A 14,156-nucleotide genomic window follows, 5' to 3' on the forward strand; every position below is an offset into this window, starting at 1 on the left:
AATTGTTTATGTTTATTAACTTATAACTTATTAACTTTTTAAAAATAAATAATTAAGGAGTTTAGAATTTCTTTATCATAATATTATGGAATTGATAAAGATAACTTGAGTGGCCACCCTTCCTACCCTAGGTCGGCTAGAAGATGTGTAGTAGCCTCTAAACCATCCGTACTTTATAAAGGTGCCATCATTGAACGTCCAATCATAGGACAAGGTGCATAATAATGATACTGTAGCCATCCGTACTTTATAAAGGTGCCATCATTGAACGTCCAATCATAGGACAAGGTGCCATAATGAATGATACTGTAGCACTTGAATAGGGTTTCTTCATATGTGTGGTTTTACAATAACTTTGCTAAATGAGGAATTATTATTATTATTCTTTAACATAAATAAGAAGCTGCAATTATAAAAAGTCCCCAACAAGTTTCTTGAGGACTAACACTAACAGACCTTTAGCTTCCTGTCAAGGATGGTATAAATGGTTTGTGTATTGTGTAATGTATAAAGGTTGCATTTGGTGATTCTAAATCGACAATGGTGATTTTTTCCTCCTTTTTTTGGTATCTTTGCCCGTACATGCTTTCATTAATTTACTTTGTTTATACACTTTTGACAGTTTTTTTATATGCATACAGATGAGAACTCTCTTGATTGAAAGGTTCTTCAATTCATGTTTAGTACATGAAGAAGAGAAAAAAAATGAAGAGAATTGCTATTGTATGGATTGTTGCTTGAGTTTGTGTTTTCATTGTGTAACCCATCACCAGTCTCACAGGATTTTGCAGGTATGTTGTTATTCTATAGGTTGAATATAACTTTTAAACGTCTTTGTTTTGCTATTTAAAAATGGCTAGTTGTGCATGTTGTGATTATAAACACTGCTTCTTAACCATTATAATATATGGAGTAACATACTTTAAAAACCTAATTAATATATTTTATTTTTTGTTTACTTGATCCTTAAATGTACTAATATGTATGTCATGGTGTTTCTTTTAGATAAGGAGATACATGTACAATGATGTGTTACGTTTGAAAGAAGCACAGAAAATTTTTGATTGCTCTCAAATTCAAGTAAGCTAATATCTATACCAGCAGATAACTATGGTTTATATGCATGCTTGTGTTTACTTAATGCTGATATTAATTCTCTACACTATTAAGTTACTGGAAAAAAAAATTAATATGCTAAATAGCTGAAATTAATTTTATATATAACAAGAAGAATTTCTTAAATTTTTCTGTGCTCCTGATTCTAATAATATGTGATACAGTACAAATGAAGTAACAAGTTACGAATTGTCAATTTTACGGGTTAAGGAGGTGAACCGGCCTGAGCCTGCTCAGAAATCGAGCACAAACAACTATGCTTATAAGTTGTTTCTTATGTTCTTGGGGAGGTTGATCAATTTTGGTTGGCTTTGTATGTGGCAAACATGTGCTCTGATGAAATTTTCTATTGCTCCACTACTTACTGAACTTCAAACGCATATAACACTTCATGTATGAAGTATAAACGACTGTTTGATATATATACAACATTGCAAGAAACAAATTTTGCAAATATGTACATAATTGATACCTAGCAAAATCTATCTGCCTCTCTATAATGGTATAGAGAAGCTGCTTTCATGGTGTATCATTCAGCTTCTTGTACCATCAATAGTGTTTGTTTTTGGTCTCCAACGCGGAGACTTCCTAGGTGGTAACACTTCATGATGCTACTTCCATCTGACCACTCTTAAGGTGCCCTCTCATACATTAGCATTATAAGCCAAAAATGCATTGATATTTGAGGCGGTGCATTCTTTATAAATCAAGAATCTCTCTGGTCCACCATCGACATTGGATTTGTTTATGGTGTTACAATAATACAATCATCTCTCTTGTTTATCCTCTTTGATGAGGTTTGGCCCCACCATCAAATCTAAGGATCTGGGATTTGCCTAAGGTGTCCTTCTCGACACCTCCGGGGACTCACCGTTCTTGATGAGTTTGCCCTGACATCCGAACGACACGGAATGGACTCTGATACTATTTGTAATATCCAACCTCTCATACCATCGATATTGTCCGCTTTGCCCATAAAGAGCTCTAGGTTTTGGTTGCCTAAGTGTTAACTTTTCATAAAGTCACTCCTTATTCTACTCCCATCTATGCACGCATAACTTTAGAGTTCTTTCATCCACTAGGTATTAAGCTCAAAATGTGTTGGTTAATTAAAAGGCAATGCATCTGTAATGAACTAAGAATCTCTTCTATCATTGTCACATCTTATTATAACAACTTATAAAACCCATCACAGGCTCTAATCAACAAACGTTGTAAGCTAGTAAAATCTTATAAACTAAAAGTGATGGAAAATACACTTGTAATACATCAACTCTTACATGCTATAAGGAGATAGCATGTAAATATGTATGTCCAAGAGTTGTGAGAAAGCTAAGCCTCCTATAACAAAGCTAAAATATACCTTCCCTAAAAGTCCTTAACCTTAATTCTTTGACTTCACGAAGTCCTATCCTCAACAATGTCCTTAGAAAGATACATGGATATGTGGCAAATCTTGCCTAATTTACTCATAACATGTCAACTTAGGTCTATCTCTACTCTCCCTCCCTGCAACAGTTTGGGTTTCCATCACTCTAATTGACAGTTGAAGGTCCGGTCCCTATTCACATGCCCAAACCATTTCAACGTCCTCCTCATTATCTTATATGAGATACTAATCACCCCTAATCTCTCATGGGAAATCTCGTTCCTTATCCGGCCTAACCTTGGGTTCCCACACATCCATCTTAGCATCATCATCTATTGTACCTCAACTTATGTGCTTGTGTCTTCTTGATGGCCCTTTAATTTCATTCGTTTATGAAGCATTCTTGATGTTTGATCACCCAAAGGATTTACATGTAAAGTACTAAAATATGTAGATAAATTGAACTTACAAGCGTTGTATTTTCGTTTCAGTCATATACTACAAACGGTGAGAGAGTTGTGTTACTACACCCACGGCGGCGCATTTCAATTCCAGTCAGAGGTTCACGTTGTACATGTCTGGTGTGTGGCCAGAGCATTAAGTCATCTTTTGTTTATTGCTCAATGGGTTGCAAGGTTTGTATTTTATGTATCAATCGCTCCACTTTATGTACATATAAAACCATTTACATAACGAAAGCATTGCATCTTTTATAGCTATTACAAGGGTTTTCGTTCTTTCTTTTTTCTAAAAGAAGTAATTATAAAAGACAAGAATACCAAATACAATGTTCATTCGCTTGTTCCTATGTTTGAAAAAAACAAATAAACAAAATTCGTTTATTTATAGAAGTATAGAACACAAAATTTTGATTTTCCACAGGATAGATATATTTAGCAAGAACATAGAAGAACTTGTCGGTTGAATTCACTAGGGTTAAACCACCCATCGTTGTTTACATTACATGTTTTCGGTTATATACCAACTTCAATAGAACGACATGACTCTTTGCAAAGTCGTCACAAACCTACGTTCTCTATCATCAGTATCTAGTTTTTACAGTCTTGACAAATTGGCCCCTTAACTAATTACGAATACATGCTTCTATGCTAAACTACAGTTTCTAAGGATTACAATTCCAACCTTAACTTTAGTTTTCCATGCATGTTCAAGCTAGGTTTATAATTAAGACCGACAACTCATAACCCACGCATAATCTACTAGATATGTGTAGGCATTTGGAATTGAAATGGTTTTTTATGTACGCCTAAGACGTTTGTATGCAAGAAGTTAAAGCTTTAAAAAATATGAACAAGGTCTTTTAATGGTTTGTTCGTTTCCTTTCGCAATAACTTAGTATTGTGTAATGAACCTAGTCGGTTGATCAATACAGACACTTCTATTTGTCCTTGTTCTATTCTGAAAAACTATGTGCGACTTGTCTTAACAGTTCAGTAGCGTAACGGCATCCAAACATGATCAAAGAGTATATGATGCTTATAGTTCACAAGATGCTGATGGAACTTTGCTTGTGTCTAGTTCTGCTGATGAATCTCTTGCTTCTGTCGAAAGCGCGGTTGAGGATCACTCAGAAACTGCTACAGCAAGCATGACCTTTGTTGAGGATTCACACCATCCCGTTCCAAACAAATCAGGCAATCGGACACCCAGAAAGTTTCGTGGGCGGAAATGTGTTCCTTTTCGTTCACCGCTGTTTTAACTGCTTCTCTAGTTAGTGTTACCTTTCTGCACCGAGAGTTATTTCCTAGAGGATGCTGTAAGTTTTGCATTTACGTTGGTGTGATGTTAAATGCATCACTTGCAAATATTATGTATTTAATTGCTGCTTATTAAACTATGTGACTTTGCAAATAATGGATGCCTGGCCTTTTGCAGTCTTGTGTGAGAATGCAATAGTTTTATGAACTTGTATGAGAAAGCTTTGTCTGGGTTTAAAAGTGGTGAAAAAAATTAAAAGACAAAAACGTCAGGTAACTTTGTTAGTAATTTAACTAAAAAACATATTTTTAAAAACTTGTTTCTTGGTTTTTTAAAGACTTTTACATCTATTTTTCGTTTTTTTGTCTATTCAACTAAATAATAATATTTTTTTATTGTTTTTTATACTCACATCCATCCAAAGAAATATATAAATATGAGTTATGAACGGTGATAAAACAAATTTGGGATGGCGGTTCGCATGAAAAGTGGTAATGAGACGTATATATATCATATAATTACACAAAAAAGCACTGTATTTTCTCTTTCCTATTTAATTAAATAATATTTTTTTATACCTTTATCATCATATTTTCTCTCTATTGCACTCGCAATCACTTTTTAAAAATATTAAAAAATTATACAGTATCTACGGTAAAACTTTAAATTTAACTTTCTTATATAAATTTTCTCTCTTCTCTACTGACAACCACTCATAACCATACAATATAATTTGTAAATCTTTCTCACATAATTTTAGAGAACGGATGAAGAATGCTCTAAAGTCCTGATAAAGGAGATGCAAAAGTCTTTTATTTTTTTTTATTTAAATGTAAGAATAGGTTAAATTTAAGCATTTACATTCGATCCCTCTATCATTTAATTTTATCTGATAATTTTAGTTAAAAATTATTTTTTAGAATTATTTTTAAAAACCTTTTACATATCATCTGTCATTTTTATTTTTATTTTATTCACAATCATTTATTTATCATATTTTTTGTTTTTATACATATATTCACAATAATTTGATTGGGAATAAATGGTAACTTTTCATATATTTTTTATAATTTTGGGATAGAGAAATGAAATGTGTAAAGAAAAAGAATAATATGCTTTAAAGATCGTGAAAGTGTTTGATGGATGGATTATAAATGCTCTAGAGGAAGAATAACATTCATCTTATCAAAATGAAAAGGGGTTGAGATTTTTTGGTTCATTATGCTATTGTTCTCGTGTATTTGTTTATTTGCATCAAATGTTTTTGTTGTGATGTCATGGATGGTTTTGCAATAAAAAAGGTTTTCAGTGCTATTTACAAATGTTTATACGGATTTCACGAGTTTTAATTTAAATTGGGCATATTTTGTGTATTTGTCAAAGTAATTCGGCAACAAAAATTGTTTTCTAGGTTATTTAGTGGGTGTTTGTACGAGCTTTTAAAATTGTTTTTTTCTTTTTTTTTCTGAAAAGCAAAAGCAACGTTTGAAAGCGATAATTTAAAGCTTTTGGAGGAGCTTTACCAAACACATTTTACTTTTCAGCAAATAAACAAGCAAATAAGTAAGTTTTAAAAGCTCATTCAAACACCCCCTTAATAACTCAGGAAGATAAGGAATTTGCACTTAGAGCATTCACATCCCACCTCCTATCTCTAAATTAAAAATTATAATAAAATTTACTATATTTTCTCTCTACATTTAAATTAAATAATATTTTTTATATCTTTTATCATTACCTTTTCTTTTTCATTCACTCACAACCACTTCCAAAATATATTAAAAAATTATATAGGATGAACAGTAACTTTTCAAATATACAGAAAAATCACTACTTTTTCTAAAATATAAAAACTCTTCATTCACAACATTCTGAATTACTCTCTAAATTATAAAAACACCCCTCAAATAAAATAAGGGGTTGGATGAGAATGCTCTTATATTTACCTTTTTTTTATTTTTGCTACAAGTCCCTATGAGTTTGTAAGTTTTGATATTTTGGTTTATGGAAAGGAATTGGCCCATGATTTACTGATTGTCGAAACTTCTACGGTAGCTTCGGAATTCGTTTTTCAACTAGTGGCAAGGTTTTATCAAGTAATTCCCGTGACGAACTGGATATGTACGCTTTTCAACTAGTGGCAAGGTTTTATCAATTTATATAGCAAGACTAATTCCCGTGACGAATTGAATATGTATTTGCTTGAAGTATCACTTGGAATGCGACAGAACTTATCCAAACAGTTTCAATTATTAAAGACGGATGTCCACTCGAGAAAGAACTACACAATATGGAGGCATGCAGGGGATGATCATTTCCATTTCCGATGATGAACTCGCACACAATTTGTCAATACGCTTGGGCAACACCAAAGATTAAACACTATAGACTACGCATCCAAGACTAAGAATAAATACATAAAAAAATATTTTGTATTGTAATTTTTTTATTTTTAAGATTATGTTTTATTTTTAATGTTTTTATATTTTTGTAATTTCTATATTACAAATAAAATAAACTGTATGTTAATTATATGTGTTTGATTATCAATTGCTATTTGTTTTTATATATTAGCAGGTTCATAAATGAACCGCTTCCAATCGGACCTTAACCGGTTCAACACTTCCACTGGTTTGGGTCTTATAAGAGCATTCCCAGTATTTGTCCTATTCATATTCATATAATTACACAAAAATTAAAAATCATTATATTTCTCTTTTGTTCAATTAAATAGTATTTTTTACATATTTATCATTATTTTTTCTTTCTCATCCGCTTATAACCATTGGCATAAAATATTAAAAAATATACGGTATAAATAGTGTAACCCCAAATTTAACTTTTCTTATAACATTTTCTCTCTTCTACTACAAACACTTATAATCATACCATATAATTTATAAAACTCACTAACATAATTATAGGACACGTGCCGAGAATGCTCCAAATCTCGAAAGGTTTTATTGGAAACAATACTTTTATGTTACAATTCAATAAGTGAAACATGTTGGTTCTTTACTTTATTTTTGTACCTTCTAATATTGTTTTTCCGTTATTTGTTTGAGCTTGGATGTTGGACTCGGTTTTGAGAAGTTTTGAGCCGGAAGGAATTGGGCAGCTAAGGCTAAGAATTTGGACCACGCTCTGCTATATGGGCCGCTAAGAAATGGGCTCAGCTAAGGATGCTAACGAATAAAGATTGGAGCTCTTCCTAGAGGTGCACAAATCGGGCTTTTCAAATACCCGGGTTCGGGTATGACCGGGTATTGGAAAATCGGGTATTGGTAATGCGCGGATCGGGTTCGGGTCTGGGTATTGTCTTTAAAAACCATACCCTATGCATCGGGTTCGGGTCGGGTATGGAACTGGATATTCTAAAACCGGGTATTTGAATACCCTATTTTCGGGTATTGAAAAAACCCTATTTTTGGGTTTTTTGAGGTTTTTTTCCGAGTTTTTTTCGGGTAAAAAGTTGGACTTTTTTAAGGGGTTATAATTTTTAGGGGTATTTTCGGGTATAGATCGGGTATTTGAAAAACCCGGTTTCGGGTATTGGAAAAACCCTGTTCCAGGTATGTTACCGGTTCTGGGTTTCGGGTATTACCGGGTATAAATCGGGCCTGGTTCGGGGTACTGGTTTTGGTACTAAAATGCGTACCCTATCCGTACCCTACGGGTAGGGTCATGTACGGGTTCGGGTATTAAAATCCCGGGTATAAAGAAAACCGGTTCCGGGTTTTTTTTTTGGGACCGGTTTCGGGTTCGGGTTTTTTCTGCACCTCTAGCTCTTCGCCACCCCCCCCCGGACACACGCCAATGGTCAACCCATTTACTCTCTAAAGAGCACATCATAGTTGCTCGGATATTAATCGTTTGGCTCGTTGGATACTATACATTGTTTGTCAACGATGATCTTGTATATAGTAATCTCTTTTGTCCGTATTCTCTCGTTTTGTGACTTCAGGGCTTCCGCCGTTCATCACTGTAATACATTGAGAATTCATCGTATTGTTGAATCTCTCATTAGTTAGGTTGTAGTGTGTGTGTATCAGATCATAGTATAAATGATTTGAGAGTTCAGAATTCTGTTTTGATTGTTCTTTTTTGTAATTTCTGTTGTGGGCCTGTGACCTACAAGAAATGGGCTTCCACTTTATTGTTGGGCTATTGTAATACCCTATGAACCCTATGGAAGTAGAGGTGTACAAAACTGGTTTTGTTTGGTTTGGTCAATGGCTGGTCAAAACCGGTTTGACTCAAACCGGTTCGGTTTATAAACCGGTTTAGACACAAAATAGGTCGACCTGTTCACGTCGGTTCGGTTTTAACTAGTTTTAACCGGTTTTAAACCAGTTTTTCTCAAACCGGTTCGGTTTTAAAACCGGTTTGGTCGATCTTAAGGGGAACCGGTCATGAAACTGGCGGTTTGGGTCGGTGTGGGAACCAGTTTGGATGAAACCGGTTTTAAACCCAAACCGGTTCGGTTCGGTTTGCCTGAAACCGGTCCCAAACCGGTTTTTTTGTACACCTCTATATGGAAGTATGGAACCTATAAAACTTCTTTTTAAAAATTCATTCATATGAACATTTTGATTTGTGACAAGAATAAATAATGTTTTAAGTGGTTAAGAGTATTTTACAATAGAAACCTCATCTTTAAAATTGTAGATTTTAAATAATATTGAACCTTTTTATTTTGAATAGGCAGCTTCTTTGGTAACCCACGTTCCAAATTGTAGTAAGTCAAATGATTACAATAAATTGTGAAGTAATGGGGCAATATGTTACACCATAATCCCCTGCTACATGGATTAAACATTTATTCTTAATAACGCCTTTATTTTACCCCGATTAGATCTTTTTAAACTTTTTTCCTACATGAACTGTTTTATTATCTAATTGGTTGAAGGTTTTTTCTTTTTTTACAAAATGAGTAATATAAAAGTGTAATTTGCATCAGTATTTGAAAACTTTCATTCCTACGGACATGTTGCTTTCGTGTTTTTAATTTTTATTTTTATGATCAACAAGGTTTGATTTTTGTTTTTTTTTTAATTTGAAAATCATGATTTTTTTTACCCAGAAAGAGAGGGTTGGTTTTTTTTTTTTTTAAATATTTATACATATCTTTAGGCCGATTAAGCTGGTTTACGTCGTCGGGTTAACACTCTCTACTTCACCTCCCACCGTCATAATGCCGCCCACATACAACCTAAATCTTAACCCAATACCGCCTATCCTAACATCGCCTCTTAAAGTTGGCCAAAGCCGCTCCGACGCAGCGTTTAACACCGCTTCACATCGACAAGCGATGCCAGCTTACCTGCCATGCGGGTTTAAAGCGGTGGGTCAATGCCCGACAACAACTAGTCTTATAACTAGTAAAAAAAGATTAATTTTCTTAAAAATTAAATTATAGGAAACTTTAGATAATTCATTTGATCAAAATAGCCCTATATTAAATTTCTTTTTTTTTTCTTTTTCTAGAGTATATGTTAATTATCCTTATTTTTCTCTAGCTGGAAAAAGAAAACTTTATATCAAATAATATAATAATTCTATTATAACCCGAATAGAGACAACTATATATATTGTAACTTGGCTTGTCATAATTAAATGCGATTTTGTCACTAGAGAATGATGTTGCCTCGTTGCATCACGTACAAACCTAAATCATTTATTGTCCCGTCACATATAACCAAATTAAAATACATGAAATAAAATTGTTATAAAAGCTTTTTAAATATCAAATAAACTAAACACATAATCAGTTGTTATGATAAAGCCAAAATTAACATAATCAGTTGGTATGTGTAGATTCATTTGTGCAAGACTGATTTCGGTTTTCATTCTCATTTGTAATCATTTTCAATCTTCATCTGATAATAATCATTTATTTTCGTTATTAAGTTATTGACTTCATCTGTGTTTTCGTAATATTAGTGTCGAAAGGGTTTAATCAAATTATTTAATTTCAACAGCCTCTAGATTGATTTTTTTTTCTTTTACAAACATCATCCATCTAAAATGAAACTATTTAACCAATAAACTAAAATGAAACTAAACTCAATGAATATTACTATTTAAAAAATAATAACGAGGGAATAATTTCTAATTCTCGTGTCTGCCATGTTAATTACATGATTCAAATTTGGATCACCATCGAATTTTTTGCAATTAAAGACGATATCAGTTCTCTATGACTCTATTATCTAATAAACAAACTTATCAAACAAAAGTTATTATAATTGTTTAATTAACTTATATCTTGTCAGAATTCTCTACAATTAATTAATTTATTACCTTAAAAACAAATTACCAGTATATAATATATGTATATGGAGATAGAGAGTTATGATCATAAAATGAAGACTATTCTTTTAGAATATTATTCTAGACTTCAAACATATGTCTTTTGGTTTTTTCCTAATTCATTAGTCTAAACGCAAATATTATAGTTTTAAAAGTTGATTGCAAATATCATGTTTACATTCATTTTCAAATGTCATAAACGAGTAGTGTTTACATCAAAATAGAAGACAAACATGTAACAAATTGTGTCACTATCCCTTTTCGTATAGTAAAACTAACTCGTTTAAAAATTAAGGTGATAAAAACAGAGGTCATAATACAAATATTCATGATGACTAGACTAAATAGCTTCATAGCCTTGTCGCAAGGAAATAAAAAGTATCAAGTGCACGCAAATGGTTTAAATACGTGTTGATTGTCAAAACATGTTTTCTCGTGTTCGGCCGCTTGCATGAAGCAGGTTTTGATGCAACCTGACCCATTGTGAAAACAATACTTCAACGCGTACAGAAGAGAAACCTATATTAGATCTACACACAGGTTTTTCATGTATTCCAAAATTTGTCATAATACAATGTTTACTCAACAAAGGCCATACTACCATATACACTCATTTCAAAGTTTATGACATTTAGTTATTTTGTTCAAAACTTTTGTTTAGTACAGAGCCTCTTTATAGTGCAAGAAAGAAAAAAAGTATATATACTTGTCACACTATAAATTATATTTAAGAAAACAGAAACAGAATTTTAAATATGCTTCAAGTGAGAGTATAATTAATTGAATAAACATTTCATTATATTAGTTATTTATTATTAAAATAATTTAGTTTATAAATAGCACTAAATTTCTTTTTCAAAATTTAAAAAGTACATAAAACTAACAAATTGAACGAGAGATATACAAACTGAAACAATCCCCACAAGCTGAAAGTTGTACAACAGGAATTTATTCTTGATGTTAACAACAAAATGCATAAATATTCTGTATGAGACATACAAACTAAACAAACACCCCCCCCCCCCCCCCCCCCTCATGAATTTTGGTCATATTAATAATAATATTCTAGAACTAGAACAACTCAATGTTGATATTTTATTGGATTTTACTTCAACTTAAACATTAATTTCTTTTTATTAACTTAAGTATCATATCTAAATACACAATTTAATCCATATAATACTATCACAACTTTAACAATACAATCAATCAATCATACTCGGTAAAAATAAAGAGCTTGCTTGTATAATAACCTCGGGCTTTTACGGTACAATTACATTAATGTGGCATGCCCTATTTCATGTTATATGGAACTACATGGACCCTTCTATGCTATGTTCCATCAAGATTATAAATACAATATACAAACAATAATTGAAATTTAATTAATAAATGTAGAATTTACTAAAGTTTAATAGAAAAAGGTTGGTTATTACTTCTACATAAACAGCAGAAATTAAACCAATTTTTACAATTTATAGATAATAAGAAAACAAGGCAATACAGCACGAGGATCAAATACAAGCAACTCTCCGTTTTTCCCACTAACCGAGTCACACTCGACTCGTCCACTATAACCCGAGTCAAACTCATCCCGCTTCATGACCCGACCTGCAATGACCCGACAAACAAGCATCGACTTCCGCCCTCTACCACCACCCGCACTCTCATGCGCCACCCCACTACCCGAAAATGTACACAACGCCGCCCCCTTCCCCCACGGAACCGACCACGCCTCTGTTTCATACGCCCCACCACCTGTGGGGCCCAAACATTGAAACCTCATAACCTCGTTTCCATCCGCAACACACCGTTCATGGTCGGGTCGGTCCAACCCGACCCGAATCTGACCCGACCCGGATGGCCCGGTTTTCACCAACTCCCGATACTCCTCGAACCGGGTCATGGTCCGGGTCAAGTTCTGGACCTTGAAAACCATCTCGACCCGACCCGAAAACACTTTAGGAGACCAACTTGTGTGGAATATTATCTCAACAATATTACGTGACGGGTGGCCCACCGGGAGGTCAGTCAACGCCGGAAAGTAAGACTCCGGTGGCCGGAAACTTCGCCGGAGATTGACCCGGTTAATATTATTTTCGGATTTTCTTGAAAACGACGGCGTTTGACACGGTGTTTGCTTTCTGGGCTTATGTTTTTTAACTTCCACGACATCTTTTAAACTCTGGAGACTGTTTCTGCAACTTGTTGTGTCAACGACGTCGTTTGCAGCTCTTGTTTTGCATTGTAAAGACTTTACCCACCCTGCTGTCATCTCAGAGAACCTATAGATACAGAATATGCATCTATATGTGTACAATATTATGATGTGTTTTGAGGAAGCACTCTCTTTTTATTTTTGTGTGGGAGAATAGGAGATAGGAGAAGGGTGGTAATAACAATAATAAGAGTGAAATGTGGTTTTTTTAGATCTACGGTTTTAGTCAAATAGTTTCAAATATATGATTTTCGTTTATGTGGTTTCATTTCACTTGCAATTAACCCTATCTCACTAACTCCGTTAAGTCTGATCGTTAAACCCATCAGTGTGTCTCTCACGTGATGAGCAATTTTGTCTTTTTTTGTTGCCAAATACACCTCAGCTCCTCACGTGAGGGGGCTTGCGAATTAGGGTTGAGGTTTATTTGAGAAGAAAGAGGACAAAACCGCCCCTCACGTGAGGGCATGCTAATGAGTTTAACAACTAGACTTAGCGGGGCTAGTGGGGTCTGGTTTAATTGCAAGTGAAATGAAACTGCAGGTACGAAAATCACAAATTTAAAACTATTGAGTTAAAACCGTATATTTGAACAAAACAAATGGATGAAAATCGCAATTTACTCTAATAATAATACTAAATAATAATAATATGATGGAGTAGGGTTTAAAAAGACGAAAACGCCCTTATGAAAAGTGAAGAATTACGTGGGCACGTGGGTATAGAAGCAAGTAGGGGTGAGAATCAGAAAACAAAATAGGGCATTATGAGAATTAAATTGCAGGATCCAAAACACCATTGATGGTGGTCAGGTTTAGAGAGATGATGCCAACATTGTTATTTTGTTTGCTTTGTAACTTTAATCATGCAATGTTAGGTTATATACTTATAATCAATCAAATAATTAGTATGCATTAATAAGATATATAAGTGGTGTTTGTATGATTAACTTATTGTATTAAATAATTAATTAATTATGCAAACTATGTAAAAGTATTATATATACTCAATGTTTTTAGTGTAGTTTTCACTTTTCAGCATGTGCCTTAGAAACAAACATGAAACCTCAATTCAACTAAACAATCATCATTCTTTAAACATTGTCGTCAACAAAAATAAGAACATGCAAGTTACAACTTACAAGCGATGACAATGACCAATATTTAGTTTTATTGCTAAACTACGTACACCCCTTGTTTGAATGAATGGCTACAAAATTGTAGGGAAAATACAACTATATTGTATTTGCATATATGGAACAAAAGGGCCTGTACTTTAATTATGAAGTTTTGACAAATTGGAGTCTCTTTCGGATGCTAAGAGTTCTTGTATTCTGACAAAATAGTGTAATTGATTTAGGGGTGTTTTGAGTTTACGCTAAAAATAACATATATGACGCGGAATTAAAATTGGCCTATATTC

At 33.4% G+C, this 14,156-nt stretch overlaps 1 protein-coding gene across 1 annotated transcript; it reads right to left on the reverse strand.

Annotated features, from left to right (window-relative positions):
* Window positions 1–11,984: 11,984 nt before the first annotated feature.
* On the reverse strand, window positions 11,985–12,801 carry LOC143605062 (uncharacterized). Its single transcript, XM_077081320.1, has one exon. It carries the CDS (start codon window positions 12,789–12,791, stop codon window positions 11,985–11,987), a length of 807 nt encoding a protein of 268 aa, XP_076937435.1. The 5' UTR covers window positions 12,792–12,801.
* Between the last annotated feature and the right edge of the window lie 1,355 nt (window positions 12,802–14,156).

Source organism: Bidens hawaiensis, unplaced genomic scaffold (assembly GCF_021521415.1).
Source record: "Bidens hawaiensis isolate Kalapana, Puna unplaced genomic scaffold, B.hawaiensis_p1.1 tig00067829_1, whole genome shotgun sequence".
NCBI classification, from domain to species: domain Eukaryota; kingdom Viridiplantae; phylum Streptophyta; class Magnoliopsida; order Asterales; family Asteraceae; genus Bidens; species Bidens hawaiensis.

Excerpts from the sequence above, each read along its gene's own strand:
- LOC143605062 (XM_077081320.1), bottom strand. The coding sequence starts at position 12,791 with ATGACAGCAGGGTGGGTAAAGTCTTTACAATGCAAAACAAGAGCTGCA.